The following is a 21,476-nucleotide window of genomic DNA, read 5'->3' as shown; positions in this document are numbered from 1 at the left end:
ATATTCTTGGACCTTTAAAAGCCAAGTCCCAACTATCAGATGCTGCAAGCAGAGCATGGAAAAGCACTGGTAGGCAAAATAACCTTCCCCTTGCCTGTAGCAGACAGATGGCCTGAGGTCTGTTTTGCCTTGAGTTGAAGCTCTACAGATTAATATAACATTCCGTTGTTTATTTTTAGTCTCCCTAAAATCCACTCAAGAACATCCAGTTTTCCAGCAGCACTGCCCCACCTATGAACGCTGTCATCCACACAACCGCCATGTCCTGATGCTGTTCCCAGATCCTGACCACTTGAGACAGGATTGATTTTCCCACACCAATGGAGTATAGCATCACTGTTGCATTGCACTAAATAGTTTATTTAGTTGTTCTTTTGCACTGGGTGATTTGAAATTTGCACTGAGTACGTTATGTCACATAGATTGTTATTTCCCTTCTCCCATCACATGGTCTCTCCCTCATCCACCCCTGTGCCTCATACGCCCTGGTGGTCTGGCCTCTGGTTACCCCTCCCCTCGCCTGCTCAATGGTATCCTATTGAATATATTCAATAGGATACCATTGAGATCCTCTTCCCCTGCTCCCAACAGGATACCTGCTATCCTCTTCTCCTGCCCCTATTCCCTCGGGTATACAAGTCCCCTGGCAAGAAGGGAACACCCTCTTTTTTTTGATCTTACACATCACCAGCTCGAGTAGATCCTTACTTATTTGTGGAGATCTGGGCTTGGAGTCACAAGGGGAACTGCTCCATCCTTAGCTCAGTGGTAGCTGCACCATCTACACTTCAGTCCCCATGGTGGGAAGCATCCCTCTCCGCACACAACAGCCTTAGACCCCACCCAGGACCGTGCTTCAAGGGGTGGCACCCTGAACACCACTTGGAGCATCCCGTTTGCAGAAGGAATGGTGCGAGCACAGGCTGCAGGCAGGCACAGCTCTCCCCCCGAGGCAGCCCCGGGGTGGTGGTGGTGGCTTACCCACGAGCACGGTGATGACCTTGTTGCTGGCGTACTGCTCGATCTCGCGCAGCCACTCGGGCAGGCAGCGGAAGGACTCCTCGCAGGTGATGTCGTAGGTCAGGATCAGCGCGTTGGCGCTGCGGTAGTAGCTCTGCGTGATGGACCGGAACCGCTCCTGGCCTGCTGTGTCCCAGATCTGCAGCTTTGGCCACAGCAAGGAAGGGTGGAAAAAGGAGAAAAAAAAAAAAAGTTATTTAATTTTTTTTATTTGATAGCGGCATCATTTTGACCTAAAAAATTACCTGCAGGGTAAAACCAATGCTGGGAAAGCACTTTGCTCTTCTCCCTTTGGCTTCCCCTCCCCCAGCATTGTTTGTTTGTGCTCCTGCACTTGTGGATTGAAATGCAAGGCACAAAGTCAGCTGGCACTGCGGCCGACTGTCGTAGACATCTTTTTGTGAAAATCCTTTCCTTAGGATTTTTTCCCTTCTGAGAAGCTGAGAGGCTCCAGGAACAAAATGTAAACAATGGTTATCAGCTGCTGTGGAATGCAACAGGTGGATCCGTGATTGGTCTCGCGTGGATGTTTGGATTTAGTGACCAGTCACGGCAGAGCTGGCTCTCTCTCTCTGTCCGAGCCACAGACCCTTGTTTTCATTCTTTTCCTTTCTACTCTTAGCTTAGCTAGCCTTCTGAGATGAAACCTTTCCTTCTATTATTTTTAGTATATTTATAATGTAATATATATATCATAAAATAATAAATCAAGCCTTCTGAACATGGAGTCAACATTTTCATCTCTTCCCTCACCTGAAAACCCCTGTGACCACTGTCACAGCCAACAGCCCTGGAAGCCACAGGTCTGTCAGCTTCCATGCAACTTTCCAGCATCTCCCTCTGCAGTGGGCAGAGCTGCCAGCCTGGAGGGGCTAGAGGGAGACAGTAACTTCTCCCACCCCTGAAGTTTAACAACAGCAGCTTCCGTTCCCAAGAAGGAATAACAATGCCTCTCCTCTAGCTCATGAAGCTGGTTGCAGTTATCCAGAGACAATACAGTGATGGGTAAAAAACACAGGATTGAACAAGGAGCTCAGCTGAAAGCTTATCTAAAGTTTGGAACACATTTCCTCTCTACAGCTTCAGCCATCTCATCCAGCTGCTCACTGTTTGCCTTCCCAACATGCAAAATTGGCTACATCACAGAATCCCAAAATGGTTTGAGTTGGAAGGGACCACCCATCTCCATCCCCCCTGCCATGAGCAGGGACACCTTCCATCAGACCAGGCTGCTCAAAGCCCTATTCAGCCTGGCCTTGAACACTTCCATGGATGGGGCATCCACAGCTTCTCTGGACAGCCTGTTCCTGTGTCTCACCACCAAACAACTCATGAATGTTTGCCAAACCCTCTGAATCCACAAAGCCTACATTTCCCAATAGAAACTACACTTAAACGGATTTTATATTTTGACCATCTGATAGTTTTTAGTGGGTCATCAAAACCTCAATTCTTCAAAAAGGAAGTCTAAGAAAAACATCCATGATTAACATAATTTCAAGATAAAAGAATATTTCTCTGCTTCAGCTTTTATTTTTTTAAAGCATCTCTCCCTGGAATTAAATATGTGGAAGGATGATTTCCAGCCAAAATCCTGTGTATTTTGGGAAGAAAAAGGTAAAGTATTTGAGATTTTTTCCATATATTCAGCAGCCTGTAAAGAGAAAACCTTATTCTTGCCCAGTTCCAAAGCTGAGCTATGCCAGCAACTCATCATAAACATGTTAGTTTGAAATGAGAGCTCCCAGTAGCAGCTTTTAGATGTGGGGTATAATTTTGGAAAAAAAAAAAACAACAAAACCAACACTTTTTTGCAGAGAAAGTAATTGTGGCTGGCTCACAGCTCCTGGGCACCTTTGTGCTTTTATCTCTAGGCATAGCTGTACTTAAATGGCTGAAGCTGGTATCTGTAAAGTAACACACAAAACCATAAGTGAAATTACTTGCACATGAAAACCAGATAATGAATGAGTCGTTGTTAAAACAAACCAAACTCTGGCGGATGGAAAGATACAGGTAATTCTGTTGTTATTCAGCTGTTTCCCAGGAAAAACATTTAATCACTGTCTGCTGGCTAACTCCAGCTTATATATATTCTGCCTTTATTGAGGAGATCTCTAAATCGATAAAAACTTGATGTGAATATGTTCTTCCACTGCTTTAATCTAATGAACACTTAAAGCAGAAGAGATTGTGGGACCTGGGGAGAGCAGACACGAGCCTACCTGTGAGCTGGGTGCAGAAGGCAGGGAAGAGCCCCAGTCTTACAGCCACTGATAAACTCTTCCTGCACCCAAAATGCATGTCTCACACTTTCCCTCATTGGTCATTTCTGTCAAATAAAATATTTCAAAGCAACTATTTTATTTGTACAATTTTTTCCCCCCCAGAGTAACCAAAGGACAATGTCTGTCTCAGCTTGCAGAAAACACAGATGTTTATTTTCTTGGTGTCAGCTGATACTTCATGGCCTCCCAACATTTAGCTTTCCACTAAGCCCTGACAGCACAGCCCTCTGCTCACAGCACTGAGGATGCTTAGCTTTGACCAGCATGGTAAGTGCTACCTGCTTTGCTTCAATTTGTGGGCCCTCTTGCTACAAGTGCTGCACTATTTTTGGAGTTTATTGGAAGAAGCCAGGCAGATCAAAATCCCCCCACAACTGCACAGTGCTCTCCCAGCTCACTGGGCAGTGAGCTTTGGTAGCTGCTCATATCTGGAAAAGCTTGCACACAGCTTTCATACTAGCTAGTCCCTCTTCACTGACTTTATAATGCTCTTTTGAAAGCTGGAAAGTATTTTTCCCCAGAAATCCATAATTTATTTTCAAGTCTCAAAACTCTTTTGGTAAACAGCTCTGCTCCCTCATTCTGGATCCCAGCAGACATGCAGGGGAGGCTGCCCAGCACAGAGGCAAGAGAGTCATGGCTTGGGCACTCCTAAACGGCTAACAGCCAGAGCAGCTCTGTTCTCTGACTCATTCCTGCTTTCCCCTCTCATTAAATGTTCATTCTCACAAGCACTGCTTACTCAAGAAGTTTCAGCTACAAGACCACTGAAAGAAATCTGCCTTCCAAACACCAGAGGGCTCATTCCAGTGCCCAAATGTATCACACTAAGCTCCCACCAAGGCTTTGTCACTGAAACAGCTCCATCAACTCCAACTTACTGCACTGGTGGGGGCAGGAGAGGGACCTTAGAACCCAGCATTGGCCATGTGAAATACAGCAGATATCCCAGCTAGCACTTGCTAAGGTCCTGTGACACACAATCCTGCCCCAAGGTGATGCAGAGAGGACACTTGTGCATTCATCACACATTTGCAAGGCAGCAGAGACTTTTCATTTAGCTTGTAGAGCTCCCCTGAACCATCCTTGCCCCTGAGACAGCTCATACTGGCACAACTGCTTCCAATATTCTCTTAAGAACTTTGCACCTTCAGTCCAAATTAGTCTTAAAACAGGATTATGTGACAGGAGCAACACTTCAAACACAGACAAATCCTGAGGGTAAGTTCACCAGTACAAACCCCAGAGCTCAAATACAAGTGATGTTCTAAAGCTCCAGCAGAATTTGACAGAGAACCAGATGCTTCAAAAGGAGAGGTATCTGAAGTGGATGGGATTCATGTCCCTCGGGACTGCTTTTCTCCCTCTACTGACCAGGACAGCCTTGAGGCCTCTGATTTAAACTATGTATACAAGACAGAACAAATTCCACCTCCAGTACAGTGATCACACCATTTACCAGCTCAGATCCTCTGAGTTGCTTCACTGGAGCTGCTTTTGGCTGAGAGAAACATCTCTGCTGTCTGAGAAGCTTGGGACAAGCAGCATTCATGAGCACCAGCACCACCTGGGCTACACGCGATGCTCTCTGCTTCCCTGCTGCTGCTCTGGCCCACTGGCACAGCCACATGCTAAGCATAAACTTGGCCTTGATCAGGTGAAGGATTTTCCACCCCTTTTCCTTCACCTCCTCAGGTGGGAAGGTCTTCTGGAGAAGCACCACCACTTCCCATAGGTTTGTAAGCTCCTCATGCAGCAGTTGCAGCTTGTTGGCATGACCACAGCTCTCAAAATATGTCCTAAACTTAGCAACACAGCACCCCATTTTCTTCTTAAACCCCTCTGTGGTGCTGTGATACAGGTTAAAAAAACCCCAGGGCTGAAAATCTGCCCAAGTCCACTATTTCCATGCCATCACTTACACGAGCTTAAAAACAGGTCTAAGTGTCACACCCAGCCACTGTCACACTGGTGCCACTCTTGGGTTTGATAAAGACAGCAAGAGAAAAACCGCTGGTTTTCACTTTGATGCCCCTGAACTTCCTGCAGGCAGAGTAAATCCAGGAGCAGCTCAGGGACCATGGACACCTTGACCTTAGAGGCTCAAACAACTACTTTTTTCTCATCTCAAATACCATAGCAGCTCAAGTGAAACCTCTACTAATGAACAATGTAGTAGCAGCCAACATTTCTGGGCTCTGGAACCCAACCATGGACCCCATTAAAGCATGAGATGGGTCTCCAATCCCATGCTTTGTGTGTTTTGGCCCAGGCAAAGTAGCTCACTGCCAAGCGATGCTCAGGCTCAGTTTGGGAGTCAGCTTAGGACAAGGACAGTTTCCCAGAAGTGACTTCCATGCTATTTTAGAGGGTGAAAGGGTTAAAAATATGGAGAACTTTGCCCTTTGCAGTCAACCTGTTTGCTGCAACACAAGTACTGTGATTGGCTCGGCTTCTCCCAAATCCGTAACTTGGCAGAAGTGGAAGATGAGCCTTTGATGTGCAGAACCACACAACTTCAGATGTCTGTTCTCCCCAGTGGCCATCTTGGGGAGCTCACAGGAGAAGACTTTCCTCAAGAACATCTCAGTGGGAATTTCTGCAACAAATTTCTGCTCGTCAGAAACACAGCGAGCAGAGGCTGCACTGAAATGCCTCTTTGGCCTTCCTCAAGCTAGGCATGACATCACTGTCTCCTAAGCAAGGACAGAAGTTTTGCAACGTCTCCCTGTTCCATTTTCTCCTCTCCAGCAGGTTCACTTTTACAATCCTGATAGTAATGGTGGAGAGGGGCACACAGATTGTTAGACCCTGCATTGCCCAAGCCACGCCAGACAACCTTGAGTGTCTTCCAGGAGAGGAAGGGCTGCAGCAAGAAACCTCACCTATGGTACAGCCACATGAATTTACATCTTAAAACATCAGGCTCCTACCTTTACTTTTTCACCGTTTATCTCCACAGTTTTAATCATAAAGTCAACCCCAATTGTGGCTCCTTGCCCTGGTGGGAAAAGCCCCTGGAAGAAAACAAGAGTTTGATTAAATTTATTTCTAGAACAAGACAAAAGTCTCACTGGGTGCCAATCCTCACCCTTTTCCATCTTCAAAACCATTCATCCGATGTCCCCTTCCCATGACACTTACTTCCATCACATTTAGAGTGTGACATTTCCCCAGCACAAAAGTTACCATACATTCAAACTCTGTTTTCCCTGCCTTATACATCCCTAATTATGCTGCAAGTCATCAACTTCAGAAGTAGGAGCACAGGAAAAGAAAAGGCGGGAAAAAGAGAGGGGGAAAGCCCTTCTGTACAGCTGGAAGAAGCAGGGAAAGTGTGAGGACCTTCCACCCTACTTCCCAATGCATAGAAAGATGTGTGAACATCTGTGTGGGATGAGATGCATTTGCAACCTCATGCCTTCCCTTTTCCCTCCACAGCACCCTGTGGCACCAACAGGCATTTCTGGCAGCTCTCAACAATGGGGGCACATTTCAGGAGGGAAGCACAGTAGTGCCAGCCATCACCAGTGCCACAGCAATGGCAAAGGACAGCACAATGCTGGTGGTATTTGATTGCAGCACCATCAGAAAGGAGCAGCAGTAAATGAAATGAGAGCTTTTGGATTTCTAGTCTACCAAGTCATGTTGGTTTTGGGGCACGTCCATCCCCTACAGCAGCTGTGCTGCCAAAGAACAAGCAGCAGAAGTTGCCAGAGATTTTTGCTGTAAACCTTTTGGGTATGACTAACTTTATTGCCACTGGTTGCCACATGTTTTTGGAGAGCTATAGTGATCTAAAATCACTATAGCTTCAAAACTAAAATTAACAGTGAAGGGTAAAATTGCTGACAATTCCTAGTGGAGAGTCCAAAACCCCACAACTTGTGCTTTATTATGCATCATGCAAAGTCTTCCCTTGCCCTGGATCACAAAAAAGGACACTGGACTGACAGCTCAGGACCCAGATTATTTCTTTACTAATGACAAATAAGAGGGAGCACTTTGTGCAGCAAAGGTTGAGGAGGAGACCAGGAAACGTGTTGGTCTTATAACTGGTCCAGAACGCCACCAAAACAGGAGGAGATGTCCAGTGGCTTTCAGAGGGGATTTTCCACCTTCAGAGAGGAATGAGGTTTCTCCAACACAAACTCCAGAACAGGGCCAGGTGCAGCATTAGATACAGATGCACTGCTTGTACCAGTGTGCCACTGTATGTGATGCATGCACCAAGAGTGTGAGCAACAAAATGCTTTGGAGCTGTGATGCTGGCAAAGCCCTCAGTGCAGAGCCCCAGGCTCCATGCTCCCATGCCAGTGCTGTCCCCATCCCAGCATTCCACAGTCCAAGAGGCAGCCAGCCTTACCTGAGTGAAGCGACGGACTAAGCAGGTCTTCCCCACCCCGGCGTTGCCGATTAAAACAATTTTGAAGAGGAAATCATAATCTTCCATACTCATTTACGCAGCTGCAAGAGAGACAGAGAGCACAACACTGTGTGAACCAAGCCAGTGGGGACATGCCCTTTTATCCCAGCTGAACTTTATTACTCCAAATATTCAGAACAAAGGTCTCTTGGCACGCACATGGATCCTTGATAAGCAGGAAGAACATTTTTCACTCTGAGCCGGGGCATCCACGTAGTCAGAGTCAGCTGCTGTGAAACCTTGGCCCCATTCTGGTTCTCATATGGTCTCACCTGGCTGCCCACAAGTTAGGGATGCTGGTGTCAGCTTTCCAAGCAGTGCTCCACAGACCTGAGACACTGATTCCTAGATCTTCCCAAATGTTTTGCTTTTAACTACATCAGCCCCAAAGGACAGCATGGACTTTATCACATTGTCTGAGGGGATCATGTAACTGACTCCTGTGAGGGAAATATCCCAAACACCACCATGAGCAACTCCAGGAGCACACTGGGTGCAAACAGAGCAGAGCTTGGGCACACATGAGGGCAGAAGAGGTAAGGGACTTCATTTTAAAACAAGAGCATCATTGCTTGCCTTAAAAACAGAAAGAGCTCATGTCCTAAAAGCAGAGTGAGAAGTGGGGTAACAGTTTATCTGACTACGAGAGGTTTTTAGAAGAAAAGAAATAATAGATGCTATTAGGAATATTACTACTCTGATAATTTTCTTTAGTTTTGTGAGGAATCTTTAGATTGCTCAAATGGGAAGTGATCAGAGAGGAGCTTAGGAATTATCCAGCACACTCCATGCCCCAAATCCAAGCTCCTTGGCAGGATGCAGTGACTGATACTTGAGCAACGTCACAGGAGATGGGCAGGGTTGCATGGGGGAAGATCCACGTGGCTTCCTATGCCACTCACAGCATGGGAAGGACCAAAGAGACAAATGCAGAGCTGAGCTGCTGACAAATGCATTTGCTGCAGCTGAGCAAGTCATGAGGATGAGCATCCACACCTCCATCTCCAGGGCTACCAAGGGTGCTGCCAACACAGGGCCCAGAAAAGGGGTCTATAACCTCCCAGGAAAGAAACAACAGCCAGAAGAGATTCAGGTGGAGATTTTAGGCAGAGAGAAAAACCCAGAGACAAGAAAGCAAAGGACAGTGTCCAAATCCAGCTATGTCCAGGAGGATCTAGATATTACACACAGCATCAAAGACCTGCCCTCAAGATATCAGAAAATAGACAGATTTACACACCATCAGTGCAGATACCATGTAAGGCAAAACATCAGTACCTAACCCACCAGTACCTATAGATCAGGTAAAGAATGAGGTGATGGAGTCAAGGATGGTAAGTGTAGCAGAAGTACAGGGCAGATAGGTGGGGAATGGGGGGGGAATGTATTACAGAAGTGCTATCCTCAGTAAATCCCCAGATTGCTTAGAGGATTTCTACAGAGCTGATGAAGGGAGAAAATGCAAGCTGGGAGAAACCAGCTTCTTATGGTCAGTCCAAAGTCAGGGTGCTATCTCCCACTGCCTCCAATGCCCTTCCTTTGGAGGGTTCACTGAGACACACACCAGAAGGCTCCAGCTACAGACTCCAGTCCCACCAAACAGCTGTGAGAGGCTTATAATCAAACAATCAGAGAGTACAAGATAAAGCTGAGACAGTCTGTTTCTCCCTGACAGAGAACATTGAAACAGCTCTCCAACCACCACCATGAGTCTGCTGGACCTGAGGGCAAAAGAGGTAGAAGACTGACTCAGCTGCTTCACATCTATGTGGCCCTTGGCCTTTCCAACAGCCTAAAAAAAGGGTAACCACACCAATTAGTGACTAATGAGCTGCATCACATCAGCAGATGGTTAGTAGGAACACAGCTGAGTCACTGCACAGACGTGTCACTTCGCCCGGGTCAGGGACACAGTGCAGCACAGTGCCACCAAACAGCAGCAGCTGGAGCTGTCCTGAGGATGCTCTGACATCACCTTGCTCCAACACACACGTCCTTGCAGATCCTTCCTCTCTTAGTAGAGTGGGGCCTTAAAAAACAGCCCCAAAAAATGTGCCCTTTTTATTTTCTGGGGTTCTTACTTTGCTACAATTGTTCCATATCTTCGGGACTGGCTTTCCCAGAGTGGGACTGGATAACAAAAGCAGTATTAAACACACATTGACAGTGCTCTTAAATGAGGACTAAAAGCTAACATAAGGTTTCAAGGTTTCACAGTAGCTTCTGCCATGTAGAAAAACGTGATCATCCACCAAAAGTCTATTTCAAGACTAATGATACTCACGCAGCACAGCATAATTATTCCTGGGATACTGCACACCCCAGAGGGCATGCTCCACCCAGAGAGATTTCAGCTCCATTACTTGCACCCTAAACAATCCAAAATTCAACTTTATCTTCTTAGGAAGCTTAAAAATAAACTTTCTCTGCAGATCTTTGAGGTCAGAGATGCTAAATGGCTCAGACATACCCTAGAGTTATGTCTGATCCCCTTCATTAGGCTCTAGGACTAATCATATGTGATAATGACCCCAAAAGGAACTAAAAGATGAGCCAAGACCATAAAACAATCATGCAATGATGAGATTACATGCCAGAAGTGAAGAGATACGAGAAGTCAGGGCATGGGAAGGGAGAAAGCAAAGGAGGCAGCAAGGAAGAGTGAGCAGTGTTTCGTGAGGCGGAGTGGGCAGGTGGAGCTGCCCATGTCACCCTGTGACCCCAGCTGGTGCTCCTCCCTCTGAGTGCACACGCTGCCAGTGCTGGACACACAAACACTGCCCTGGCCACGTCATGAAATCCTCTCCTCCTGCACGCCAAGCCTTGCAGCCAAGTGACCTTTGCTGCTGACTCAGGCTCACAACACCCTCCCCCCTCTCCCCAGAGAGGATGCGTCTCACCCTCTACCCCACTTACCACAGCTGGGGAATGTGCATCTCAGCAAGACAGCACATTGCATTATATGCTTGAAAAAAACCCAAAACAAACACAGAGCACAACTTCTCTATTTGTTTTTGTTTTCTTGGATTTTTGGTGTGGGTTTGGACTTTTTCTTCCCCTCTGTTTTCTTGTGTTTGTAGGTACAAGGCTCTGCCTCACATCCCTGCAGTGGTTTCAAGTGTTCAGGATGCAGCTGCCTATCCCATCATCTGAAGGAGACAGGACCCTGCAGTGAGGGCAGGAGATGAGATGCCTGTCCATGCCTCAGCCACCCCTCACCACACTCATTTAAATCACAAACCCTACAGCACAGAGACATGTCCTGTCATGAGATGAAGCAGGAGTAGAGTCCAAGGCTGGCAACAGGGCAGAAAATTTGGTTTCACAGCTGTTTTTCCCCAAGGCAGTTTATGCAGCTGGCATCCCAACCAGCCTCCATGGGCAGTTCCTACCAGCCTCACACACGGGATCAGTTTTGTGGGGTTTTATTTAATTTGTGTCACTGCTCTGCTTCACTCCATCATGAGATCCCACACATGGTCCCTCTGGACAGAACAAGAGGTCAGGAGGGATAAATTGAAGCAGGGCTTTGATTCCACCTGGAGAGGTGATCCATCAGTGGGAATGCAGCTGAAGGACAGCAGAACTTGTTTTAGACTTAGTTTTCACAGATCCATAGAATTATTATGGTTGGAAAAGACCTCTAAGATCATAGAGTTCAACATTGCCAAGTCCACCACTAAAGCATTTCCCTAACTGACACATCTCCATGTTTTTCAAATACTTCCAGGGCTGGTGACTCCACCACTTCCCCAGGCAGCCTGTTCCAGCGCTTCATCACCCTTTTAGTGAAGAAATTTTTCTTCATCCCAACCTAATTTTCACCTGATGCAACTTGATGCTTCCTCTCATCCTATTGCTTTTCACATGAGAGAGGAGACTGGCTGTAGGATGAGAAGGTCCCCCTGAGTCTCTTCTGCTCCAGATTAAGCACCCCCAGCTCCCTCAGCCTATCCTCATTAGACTTGTACTTCAGACCCCTCATCAGTTCCATTGCCCTTCTCAGGACATGCTCCAGAACCTCAGTGTTTCTCTCTTTGGGCAAGACAGTGCAATAAAAGTTTTCAATATTCTTCACTTACTAATTCTAATTCAACCAGAAGACTGGTGAGAGGCACTCAAACCAAAAGCACAGAAACCAGGCACTTTCACTTCTCCTCCTCTCACCCAACCTTGTACAAACAAGTTCCCGCTCCCAGGGAGACACCTGAAAAGGGAAGTGGGCTGCCTTTCCCATGCTGATGTTCAGCTGCTGTTGACCAGCACACCCAGGTCCTTTTCCACCAGGCAGCTTCCCAGCCACTCTGCCCCCAGCCTGCAATGCTGTCTGGGCTGCTGTGATCCAAGTGCACGACCCAACTTTGCCTTGCTGAGCCTCGTACAGAGGATCAGATCCAGCCTGTCCAGATCCCTCTGCAGAGCCTTCCTGGCATCCAGCAGATGAAACATTCCCACTCCACTTGATGTGATCCACCTGACTGAGGGTGCCCTTGATCCCCTCTCCAGATCACTGCTAAAGACATTAAACAGGAGTGTCCCCAAAACTGAGCCCCTGGGAACACCACTTGGGACCAGCTGCCAGCTGGATGTAACCGCATTCACCACCTCTCTCTGGGCTCAGCCATCCAGCCAGTTTTCTACCCAGTAACAAGCTGGATGAGAAACAAAACAGAACAAAAAAAACCAACTATCCACAGCTGCAAAGGTTTTGCCCCATTTAAGTATTAAGACCAAAACCATATCAAGCCAGGAATGCTGATAATTTGCACCTCAGCTCTATCCCAGCTCAAAACCCCATCAGAGCCTAGTGCTGCAATCAGGCACAGAGAAGGATCTGCAGCCTTTTCACCTGCTGGATCTAAGCAGTAGCCCAGGGCAGGTTTTGATGTATTTACACAGTTCTTAATAAACAAGTATTTTCTGTTTTTCATCACCCAACAGCTATAAACAAAAATAAATTTACCCAAACATCTCAAGTTCAAACAGCAGCAGTTATGTATACAGATATTACACTGATTGCATATGCCATATGAGCAACAAAATTCAAAGCTCAGGCTAATATTTCAAGCAGAAAATTATTCCTTGCAGGCCAGAAAATTGCAGGGAATTCAGGTCTGGACATGCTGCTGCATTACGTAACTCAGGATAAAATATTTTTGTTCCCAAAGCACCTGCCAACCCAAGCAGGCTCCTGCACTCAGCAAGCATGAGCCCAGCTCATGCCCTCTGCAAATGAGCAGGCTGCATTTCCCTCTGCTTCCTTGCCCACCTTCCTCAGTCCTCATCTCCACAGGATGAGGATTTGATTTCACTTCCAGTCACACTAGGAAAATTAAGAGGGACTTAATTCCCAAGAAAGTCTGGATCATGAATGCCTCTGCACTGATGGTGGCGAAACCACGAGTAGCTGGGATGGTGCAACATTGGCTGATGAGCTGCTGATCATTCAAAATTCCAGACACATTTTAAAAAGTGCATCTGGGAAAAAACTCCACATTATAAAAACCTCAGCCCTATCCCAAATGGAGAGATTCATGCTCCTCAATGCTTCACTCAGGGTGTTTCTCTTACACCAACCAAGTAGATTGAGAAGGTACAAGTGGTCATGTATCAGATGTATGTTTTATGCCACAGACATATTTCTATAAATAAAAGGCAAGCTGATGCTGAAAGGTTTTGGATCAATGACCATTCAGAGAACACACCTACCCCTTTTGCCACCATGGAAAATTTACAGCTCTCTGAGCTACTTTGCTCAGGTCATGGCTCACACATGAGCTGGCCTCCAGGAGCTTGTGTAGGTACTACAGAGGAGTCCACTGACCAGCAATTACAGCTGTTTCCCCACAGAACAAACAGGTAAATCCAGCACCAATATCATCCCAAAGAAGAGCCTGGAGCCAGAGCTCCAGAGAGCAGGATGCTCTGCTGTGGTGCTCCCACTTAACACAAGACACCCCAGCCCATGGCTGGACATGAGAGCCTGCAGGCTGCCCTCTCCATCTGCCTGCTTGGCTTAACTCTGAGGGGACAGATCTCACACTCAGGAACAGTCTCTGGATTTGCACACATCCCAGGCATCCCCTGATGGTGAAAAGGCTTTGTGTCCAGGCTTTCCACTTCTGAGTGAAGTCTTCTGGGGGACTTTGCATTAACTCTTTTTGGCTGGACGGTAGAAAGATGTGTTTGGGTTGGACACCTCCTGGAGGATCTCAGTGCCACCAAAGCCCCTTGGTGAGAGATCAGGCAACTCACAGCTTGCCTGATGCAGTGTCCTCACGTAACTTTCTCACCCCCTGGAGGGAGAGTTGTCTCACCCAGAGACATTGGTGCATGTCAGCATTAGGAATGGCCATAGAAGTGCTAAATACCACATGCAGACAGCAAGTTATATTCCATCACACACATCGGAGGACTGAACTGTTAATAATAATAATTCTCCTCACGCAGATAAACTAATCAGATTTCTGTGTTATGTAGGAATAATGAGGTACATGCAGTAGTTACAAAATGGCAAATAGAAAAATAATTTCTTCAGGATTAAACAAAAAACCTGATGACATGCACATTGGCATTGAGCACACCTGATGACATGACATGCACATGTGGCATTGAGCCTCAATGGTGTCTGACCAGACCACATACCAGCACCCCCAGGACACACACCATCTTCAGAAGCATGAGAGCAGCCTGACACTCCATTTACTGTAAAAATCTGGGTTTTCACTGCAAAAAAGTTGGTGCAATATTAACATTTGCTTTCACAAACATCTTTTAAGACCTGCCTGGGGGTGGGGACAATACTGCATGCTCAAAGCAACACTCCCTTGGTCTTGGCTACTTTTTAGCACATCCTGTGACCACCAAGCTGGACACCCTGCAGCAAAATCTTTTTGTGTGTTGAAGCATTTAGAGCCAGCACAGCAGACAGGCTGACTTCCAAGTGTGGAAAAAACTCTATTGCCAGAAATCCAGCCAAAAAATGCTGTTTCATCCACTCAAAAACAACAGCCTCTTCCCAAAGGGGGGAAAAAACCCAACACAATTATTTTTTAAACTACAGCCAAGAGGTACATATCTTGCATGGAAAAGGCAGGAAAGCTTACTGAGTCCAGCTCTCTGGGTGAAATAAAGCTCCCACACCAAGACCTGACCCACTAAAATGGGGAAACCCATCAGCAACTTATGTGAGATTTTGTGTCTTTAGAAACCAGGTGCAGGATCAGGCCGAACCCCAGGTGTCTCCATGAGGTTTCTGGGGACAGTGCAACTCCCAGCAGTGAAGTGCAGGCTGCCCACCTCACAAGGAGGCAAAGCCAGTGGAGAAACAAATCCTTGGTTTACGATAAAGGCTTGTGCATGTCAAGCACATAAAAAGCAAAGAAGTCTCCTGATGCATTCGTTTGCTGGGCTGGCAGGGGTTTGAGTGGCACCATGATCATACATGGAAAAGTTCTGAAACTGGGTGACAAGGTTCTGCTAAAAACTTGAAAGATTAGACAGCTTGAGACCATCATTTTTGAGAATATACGAGAAAAGCTATAATAACCAAAGAATTTCAAGAAAGTATTAACAGGAACATCATGACTCAAATGAGGTTGCAAGTGCAGAATTAGCACAAGTGTAACTATGCCATTTAGCAGTGACATAATCATAAGTGTATTGTGAAATATGAATATGTGCCTTAGACACACTTTCATAACCCAGACTATCCAAGAAAATTTTCTTGAGTTTTAACTGCAGTGACATGTTTTACTGCTGTTGACCATTTTGTTTTCATTGTGTCAGAGTCTCTGGTATGAACAAAAAAAAAATCCAATAAGGTTTTGTTTAGCAAGAAGGCTTTCTAATTGAAAAAATAAGCCATTATTTCCATCTCTTCACTTCTGCTTAAGTAAGCTTGTGATTTACTGGGATTTATATCACTTCTCCATCAAACCTATTAGAAGTAATAAGTAATTAAACCTCAGCTAATTGCACTTTCAGGTGTCTGAGGTCTGGGCTGTGCTTGGTACCTCACAGCTTGGGCTCTGGGCTGCATGCAGCCCTGTGCATGATGCTCCTCCCCCATGCCACTGGTGAAAGCCAGGCTGTGCCAAATCAACAGTATCCTGGAGTAGCAATCAAAAAGCTAAAAAAAAACCAACAAACTTTTGGCTCAGGACAGATATATCATACCTGAAGTCTAAATGTAGAATATATAAATATATTGTAAAATACATTTTCTACATATAAAGTAATATGTAATTTAATATACAATATATAATATATATTTTATATATATTGTAAATATTGTAATAATAATAAATTAGCAATACCAGCAGCAGAGGAAGAGAAAGAGAAGATAGATAAAAATCATAGACCCATACAATAGTTTGGGTTGGAAGGGATCTGTGAAAATCATCCCTGGAAGTGTTTGAGGCCAGGTTGCATGAGACTCAGAGTAATCTGATCTAGAGGAAGGTTCCCTGCCCATTGCAGGGGAGATGGAACCGGGTGATCTTTAAGGTCCCTTCCAACCCAAGCCACTCTAGGACTCTACAATTATACCTCACTGACAGGAGCTCAATCCCTAACCAGCTCCTCTGGTAAATTTTGTTACAGCATCATGCACTGAAGCAGCCTCCCCAAGACAATTGCTTAGAGGAACTTTATCCAGGAGCAAACCCAAATTCACCAGGGCATTAATTTGCAAAGTTCAAGCAACCCATCTTCAGCCAGTCATCTGCACTTGGGGCAGCTCCAGGGGCAGCTTCTTCCTGGTGCCTCAAGAAGGGGGCTGTCACTTCCAGGCAAAACTCTCAAGGGCAACCTACTGCTCCAGAGGTGGATTGTTAAGATAAAGAGTTCTTTGTTGTGGTTATTTTTCACTAACATGAGGAAATAAAGAAGTGACCCTGTGCTTCAGTTGGAGGCTCCCTCTTCATGAGCACACACGCAACATCGTATGTGAGCCACACGTGAGCTGTGCATCACACCTGGGCCACCACAATAGGACAGGCAGCACTTTGCCACAGCAGATTAGCATTTCAGAAGGATTTCAGCCTCTGTTACACCTTTTAAGGGAAGGTCTCTTATCTAGAAGTAGCAGCATTTTTGAACATGAAGCTACAGGATAGGAGGAATAAAATACACTTGAGTGTTACAGGCTTTTGCCTCCAAAGATGAGCTTGGGATCCCAAACCAGGGGCCCTGTCTGCCACTAAAGTCAAGTTTGGGGTGATAAGTTTTGACCTATTCCTAGGCTGATTATTGCCCCAGTGGTCCTCAGTTTACCACCTCCTATTTCCAGATGGGAAGTACATAGTACCTGGACCAGGCACGCCCATGCACACAACGCTTCAGCTTCCTAATGGAACTACACCACCAGCTCAAGCATTGTACGTGCCCTCTAAGAAGTTCTCCCCTCTAAAAATGGTCTCATCTGATGGAAACCCCTCAGCTGGGATGAGCCATCTCATCTGGCAAGTGACTGATCTGGCAGGGAATATTCTCTGCCTTTCTGCACACTGCAGTACAGCTTTAACTGTGAGTATCTGCCAGAGTAGCAGATGTTTCACAAAAACAAATTGTTCAGAGAGGGAAGAAAGTAGAAACAATAGAGACTTGGGTGTAGCTTCAGGACTGGCTTAAGAAGATGCTTCCAAAGGGAAGGCTTCCAACCCCGCCTGCTCCAGACAGCTGCAGGAGGGACCCAATCCAGATGGGAAAAAAATCCCTGAGGGTGGGACAGCAGAATTAGACTTCATAGTCAGGGTTACAGAATTTAATTTTGTAAAGAAGTATGTTTACTATCTTGAGTATCTCAATAACAGCAACATCATATGATGGCTCCCAAGTAAGATTTCTACAAGGATATGACGGGTCTCTTCAGAAGGTAAGGAACAGTATTCATGTTTTGGTTACATTTTAGCTCACACACTAAACACATAGCCCGTTGTCAGCTCCCCTTATAGTTTCAGGTGGTTACAGTACTTTTTATTTACCCTAAACCACTGCAAATGTACAGTTAGTCTTCTAGGGCAGCTATCTGCTGTTAAAACCTCATCTCAGCTTTGGACCAGCTGCAATTCAAGAAACTGCACAGGGTAAATTTGGCACTAAAACAAATCCTTAAACACAAAAAAGCAGCTCTTTAGCAGAAGCTTTCTGCTCCAGGCTTCTGCTACTGCAGAGACATTAGTCAAACAGCTCACCTAGAAGTACAAAATCTGAAAACATTATTTTAAAAATTGTGTTCTAGGGTCGTTGGAAATTTATTGTTTAGAGTTGATGCAGCAAGCAGTACCTTGAGGACTAAGCAGGCAGGGCCCCACAAAACCAAGCATTGCATGTGAGGCACACACACATTAAATGATGGCACTGGCCACAGCCACTCTCCAGCCCAGATAAATCATGTCTCCACCTCTGCACACCTCTACACCCAGCTCAGCTACTGCCTATCTCCAGCCACATGCGTTAATAAATTATTGCAGAGATCTGCAGAGAAAGATTTGCATTTGGAGAGAAGGTGAAGGGACAGCTGCAGCTCCTGCAGCACCAGTATTCACCCTCCTGATGCCATCAATGACCAGCAACTCTGTGACAGCCCAGGATCTCCCAAAGAATGGTGCTTTTGTTCAAAAATATCTTCCCATCTCTCAGGACTCCTCCAGTACAGACATTGCTGTATTACAGATATTAGCACACAAAAATGTTTTTTTTTCTGTACTACTACTATCTCCTGGCAGCAGCCCTCTGAAGTTTTTAGCTCTTTGGGACTAGATTAGGAAACAGAAAGTTACTTGATCTTGCTTACTTAAAGCAAGCAGCAGCCAGTCCTTCATAGACACTAATGCCAACGTGAGGTGTGCAGCCTGGGCAGTGCTGCCACTGGGACAGGGACCTGGCACATGCAGCTGCACGGTCATGGGGACACAGCTTGGCACGAGCACCCTGTTTGTGACCATCTATTTTTATTCCTTAGCAACAGAGCAGCTTTTGGGGTTGAGCTTTGAGCTTGTGGGGCTTTTTTTCTTGTGTTGAATCTATATTTGGCACCCTGAGGAAATTCCTAAATAGAAGACAGCAATTTTTAAAAGAGAGGATAAATGCTGGCACTCAGCTTTGCTGACAGCAACATCACCATCAGACTCTTGGTTAGTGTGAAGTGCTCAGACCTAGAGCCAAGGGAAGCTCTCACATGGACCAAGCATCAAGAGTCACATCCCTCACACTTTGTCTTTGCAAAACCTTGTCCTGGCATAAGAACAGCTATTGGCTTATAATGTCTCTGAGACGTTTGTATCCTGTGTAAACAACATCCCCAAGGCTCTGAGCCTCATCACTGCTCAGCAGCACTGATGGGCCCCACGATAATTTTTGTCCTGTGGGAGACAGTGCTGAGTGGTCCTGTCTCAAAGGGGGAAAGGGGCAGAGGGGAGAAAACTTCAGTACAGTACAGCAATTCTGAACTAGGATACCATCCTTACCATAAATCATGGAAATATCAATACCTCCCAGCTCTCCACAGCTCTTAAATAAAAACATGCAAATTAAATCCTGACTAATCTACATGAGAAAAGCAAACAACACCTGATGTTTCCCAACAGTTAGCGACATGGCCTTAAAAATAAAAAAAAAAAAAGATTTAATCATAGGAAGGATAAAGATATCACATGGCTTGGCAGTTTCATCGGTTGTCATGGCAAATGAAAATCCCTGACTCTCCAACTTGCCTGTTTTAGAGGAAAGGAAACAACAAAAATGCCCTTTTTTATGACTGGAAAGCAATGTTTTCCTAATAATCACTGGTGAACCCACTGCACACTATATATAAACAGCTGCTCCTTCCCAGGGACAATGTTTGCTGTTTCTTACTGAGCAGCTCTTGGGGATCCAGGCAATTCAGCCCCAGCAGACATTCAGGCGCGGGCAATGAAAACCACGTGCTCTTGGATGTGGTGACTTCTTGCCTGCCAAAGGGAGCCTGAACTAGTGCAAGGGGGGTCTCAGCTCCACGAGGGCTCAGCCACCAGCCCCCAGGGGGGCTGCCAGCACAGCATGGCCAAGGAGTAGCTGGCAGCAGTGTGAGCCCCCTCCTCTGCTCCCACACTCAGCATCACCGTGCCATTTCTTGCCACATGTCCAACAATGGGTGTGTTTTCCCATGTTCTCAAAGCAAGCCAGAACCATGGATGTTTGTGTGAGTTTTGATCTGCCACACAGGTTAACAGCAGCAAAGACACCCCAGTGCTTGCTCCTACCCAGGCAATCCAAAGCACCCTGCTGGCATGACCAGCACCACACATCTTTCATTACAGTAGATTTTCTAAATCTAGGGAAATAATTTGGCTGAAACTTCAAAAGCAGGTCCCCAGAGAGCCTGTTCCTTCCCGTCACACTGTCTTGTCTTTGGCTGCATGTTCAAAATCTGGGAAGCTGAGGATATCCCCACAGCAGATTTACATCACTCATTTCATTAGCAGGTTTTAGTTCATCAGTTTATCTCCAGCCCTTCCCCAACTGCAAATTGCTCTCCACTCCTAGACTTCAGTGCAATACTCTTGTCTAGAAGGAACAAGAGCACCCTAAGGAATAATGTTTATTGTACAGTGTGGCAAGCAGTGCTCCTCTGCAGGTTAGGTTTTTTCCAACACCCCCATCCACTGTGATTGCTTGGGGGCAGCAGAAGATGCACCACCACAGATGGGTAGCTGACTGGAAAGCAGCCCCTTCTCTAAGGAAAGCCACAAGCTCTTTCCTTTATCATCCTGAAAAAGCAGCTGGGTACCAAAGTGCACCACTGCACTCCAACACTGGCCGTGTACACCGAGGCCCACGTCCTCCCAAAGCCTCAGTGTGTTTGCACTGCAGAACCTTCATCGCAACAGCAAAACCACGCTCCTGCACAAACCTCACCCAGCATCAGGGATGCCCATACACATTAGCAAAGATAGTGAGATAACACATGGATAACTAATTTGGATCCTTTATCTTTGGGATATGAGGCAGAAGGAAGGCAAGTCATGGTTGTTCCTCCGTGGCCAGGCTGTGCCCGCAGGACCCCGGGGGAGACACCACCTTCATTTCCAGGCGGCAAGTACCAAACGAGGCCACTTTGTATCAAGCACGAGATAAAGAGATTCCACAAAAACTTCAGCTGCAACACTGAATTGTACTGCAAGGCTCATGCATTAACCCTCACCCACAACAAGGGGATGGAACATTCAGGTTACTGAAGTTACCAGGAATGCAATCACAAGCCGAGGGACAGAACTCGGCTCTTTCACCCATCCAATAAGCCAACTACACAGAAAACATGATTGTTCCATGAAGGATTCCAGCCAGACTACCCCCCACCACGCTGGTCCTGGGACATGCCCTCCCTGCAAGGGTTGCTGGCTGGCACACTCAGCACCCTCAGCTCAGGGTGCAGAGTGTTTCTTGGATTGCTGTGCATGTTTGTGGCTGTGGGAAGGAACGGGCAAGGGACAGAGCATGGGCCAAAGGGGAATTCGAAGGCATGTTGCAAAAGAAAAAGGGAAACTGAGAAAACCAAAACCAAGCAAGAGTAGCTCTCATTGGGTATTACAGAAGAACAGGCTGCCAGTTTTGGACACCACACAGTTCTACAGCCTTAGCTTGAAAGGATGTCACAGAGCAAATATTTTCCATCCTGACTAGGAGACCCAGTAGTAGTCTCAAGGCTACAGCTAGTCACACTCAGGTGTTCAAGATCTTGACACACAATACAGGAAGAA

The 21,476-nt window shown here is 46.2% G+C and overlaps 1 protein-coding gene across 2 annotated transcripts in view; it reads right to left on the bottom strand.

Annotated features, from left to right (window-relative positions):
- The window catches only part of RAB30 (RAB30, member RAS oncogene family), a 48,852-nt gene that overhangs the window by 9,832 nt on the left and 17,544 nt on the right, over positions 1-21,476 (bottom strand). For both annotated transcript variants that reach the window (XM_066572355.1, XM_066572356.1), the window contains exons 2-4: positions 7,675-7,775; positions 6,242-6,325; positions 982-1,165 (exon numbers count right to left, since the gene is read on the bottom strand). In XM_066572355.1, the coding sequence (XP_066428452.1) occupies positions 982-1,165; positions 6,242-6,325; positions 7,675-7,767 (361 nt within the window). In that variant the 5' untranslated portion in view covers positions 7,768-7,775. The remainder of the gene's footprint in view (positions 1-981; positions 1,166-6,241; positions 6,326-7,674; positions 7,776-21,476) is intronic.

This window comes from Molothrus aeneus, chromosome 2 (genome assembly GCF_037042795.1).
Source record: "Molothrus aeneus isolate 106 chromosome 2, BPBGC_Maene_1.0, whole genome shotgun sequence".
NCBI classification, from domain to species: domain Eukaryota; kingdom Metazoa; phylum Chordata; class Aves; order Passeriformes; family Icteridae; genus Molothrus; species Molothrus aeneus.
This window is presented reverse-complemented; position numbering and strand designations above follow the sequence as displayed.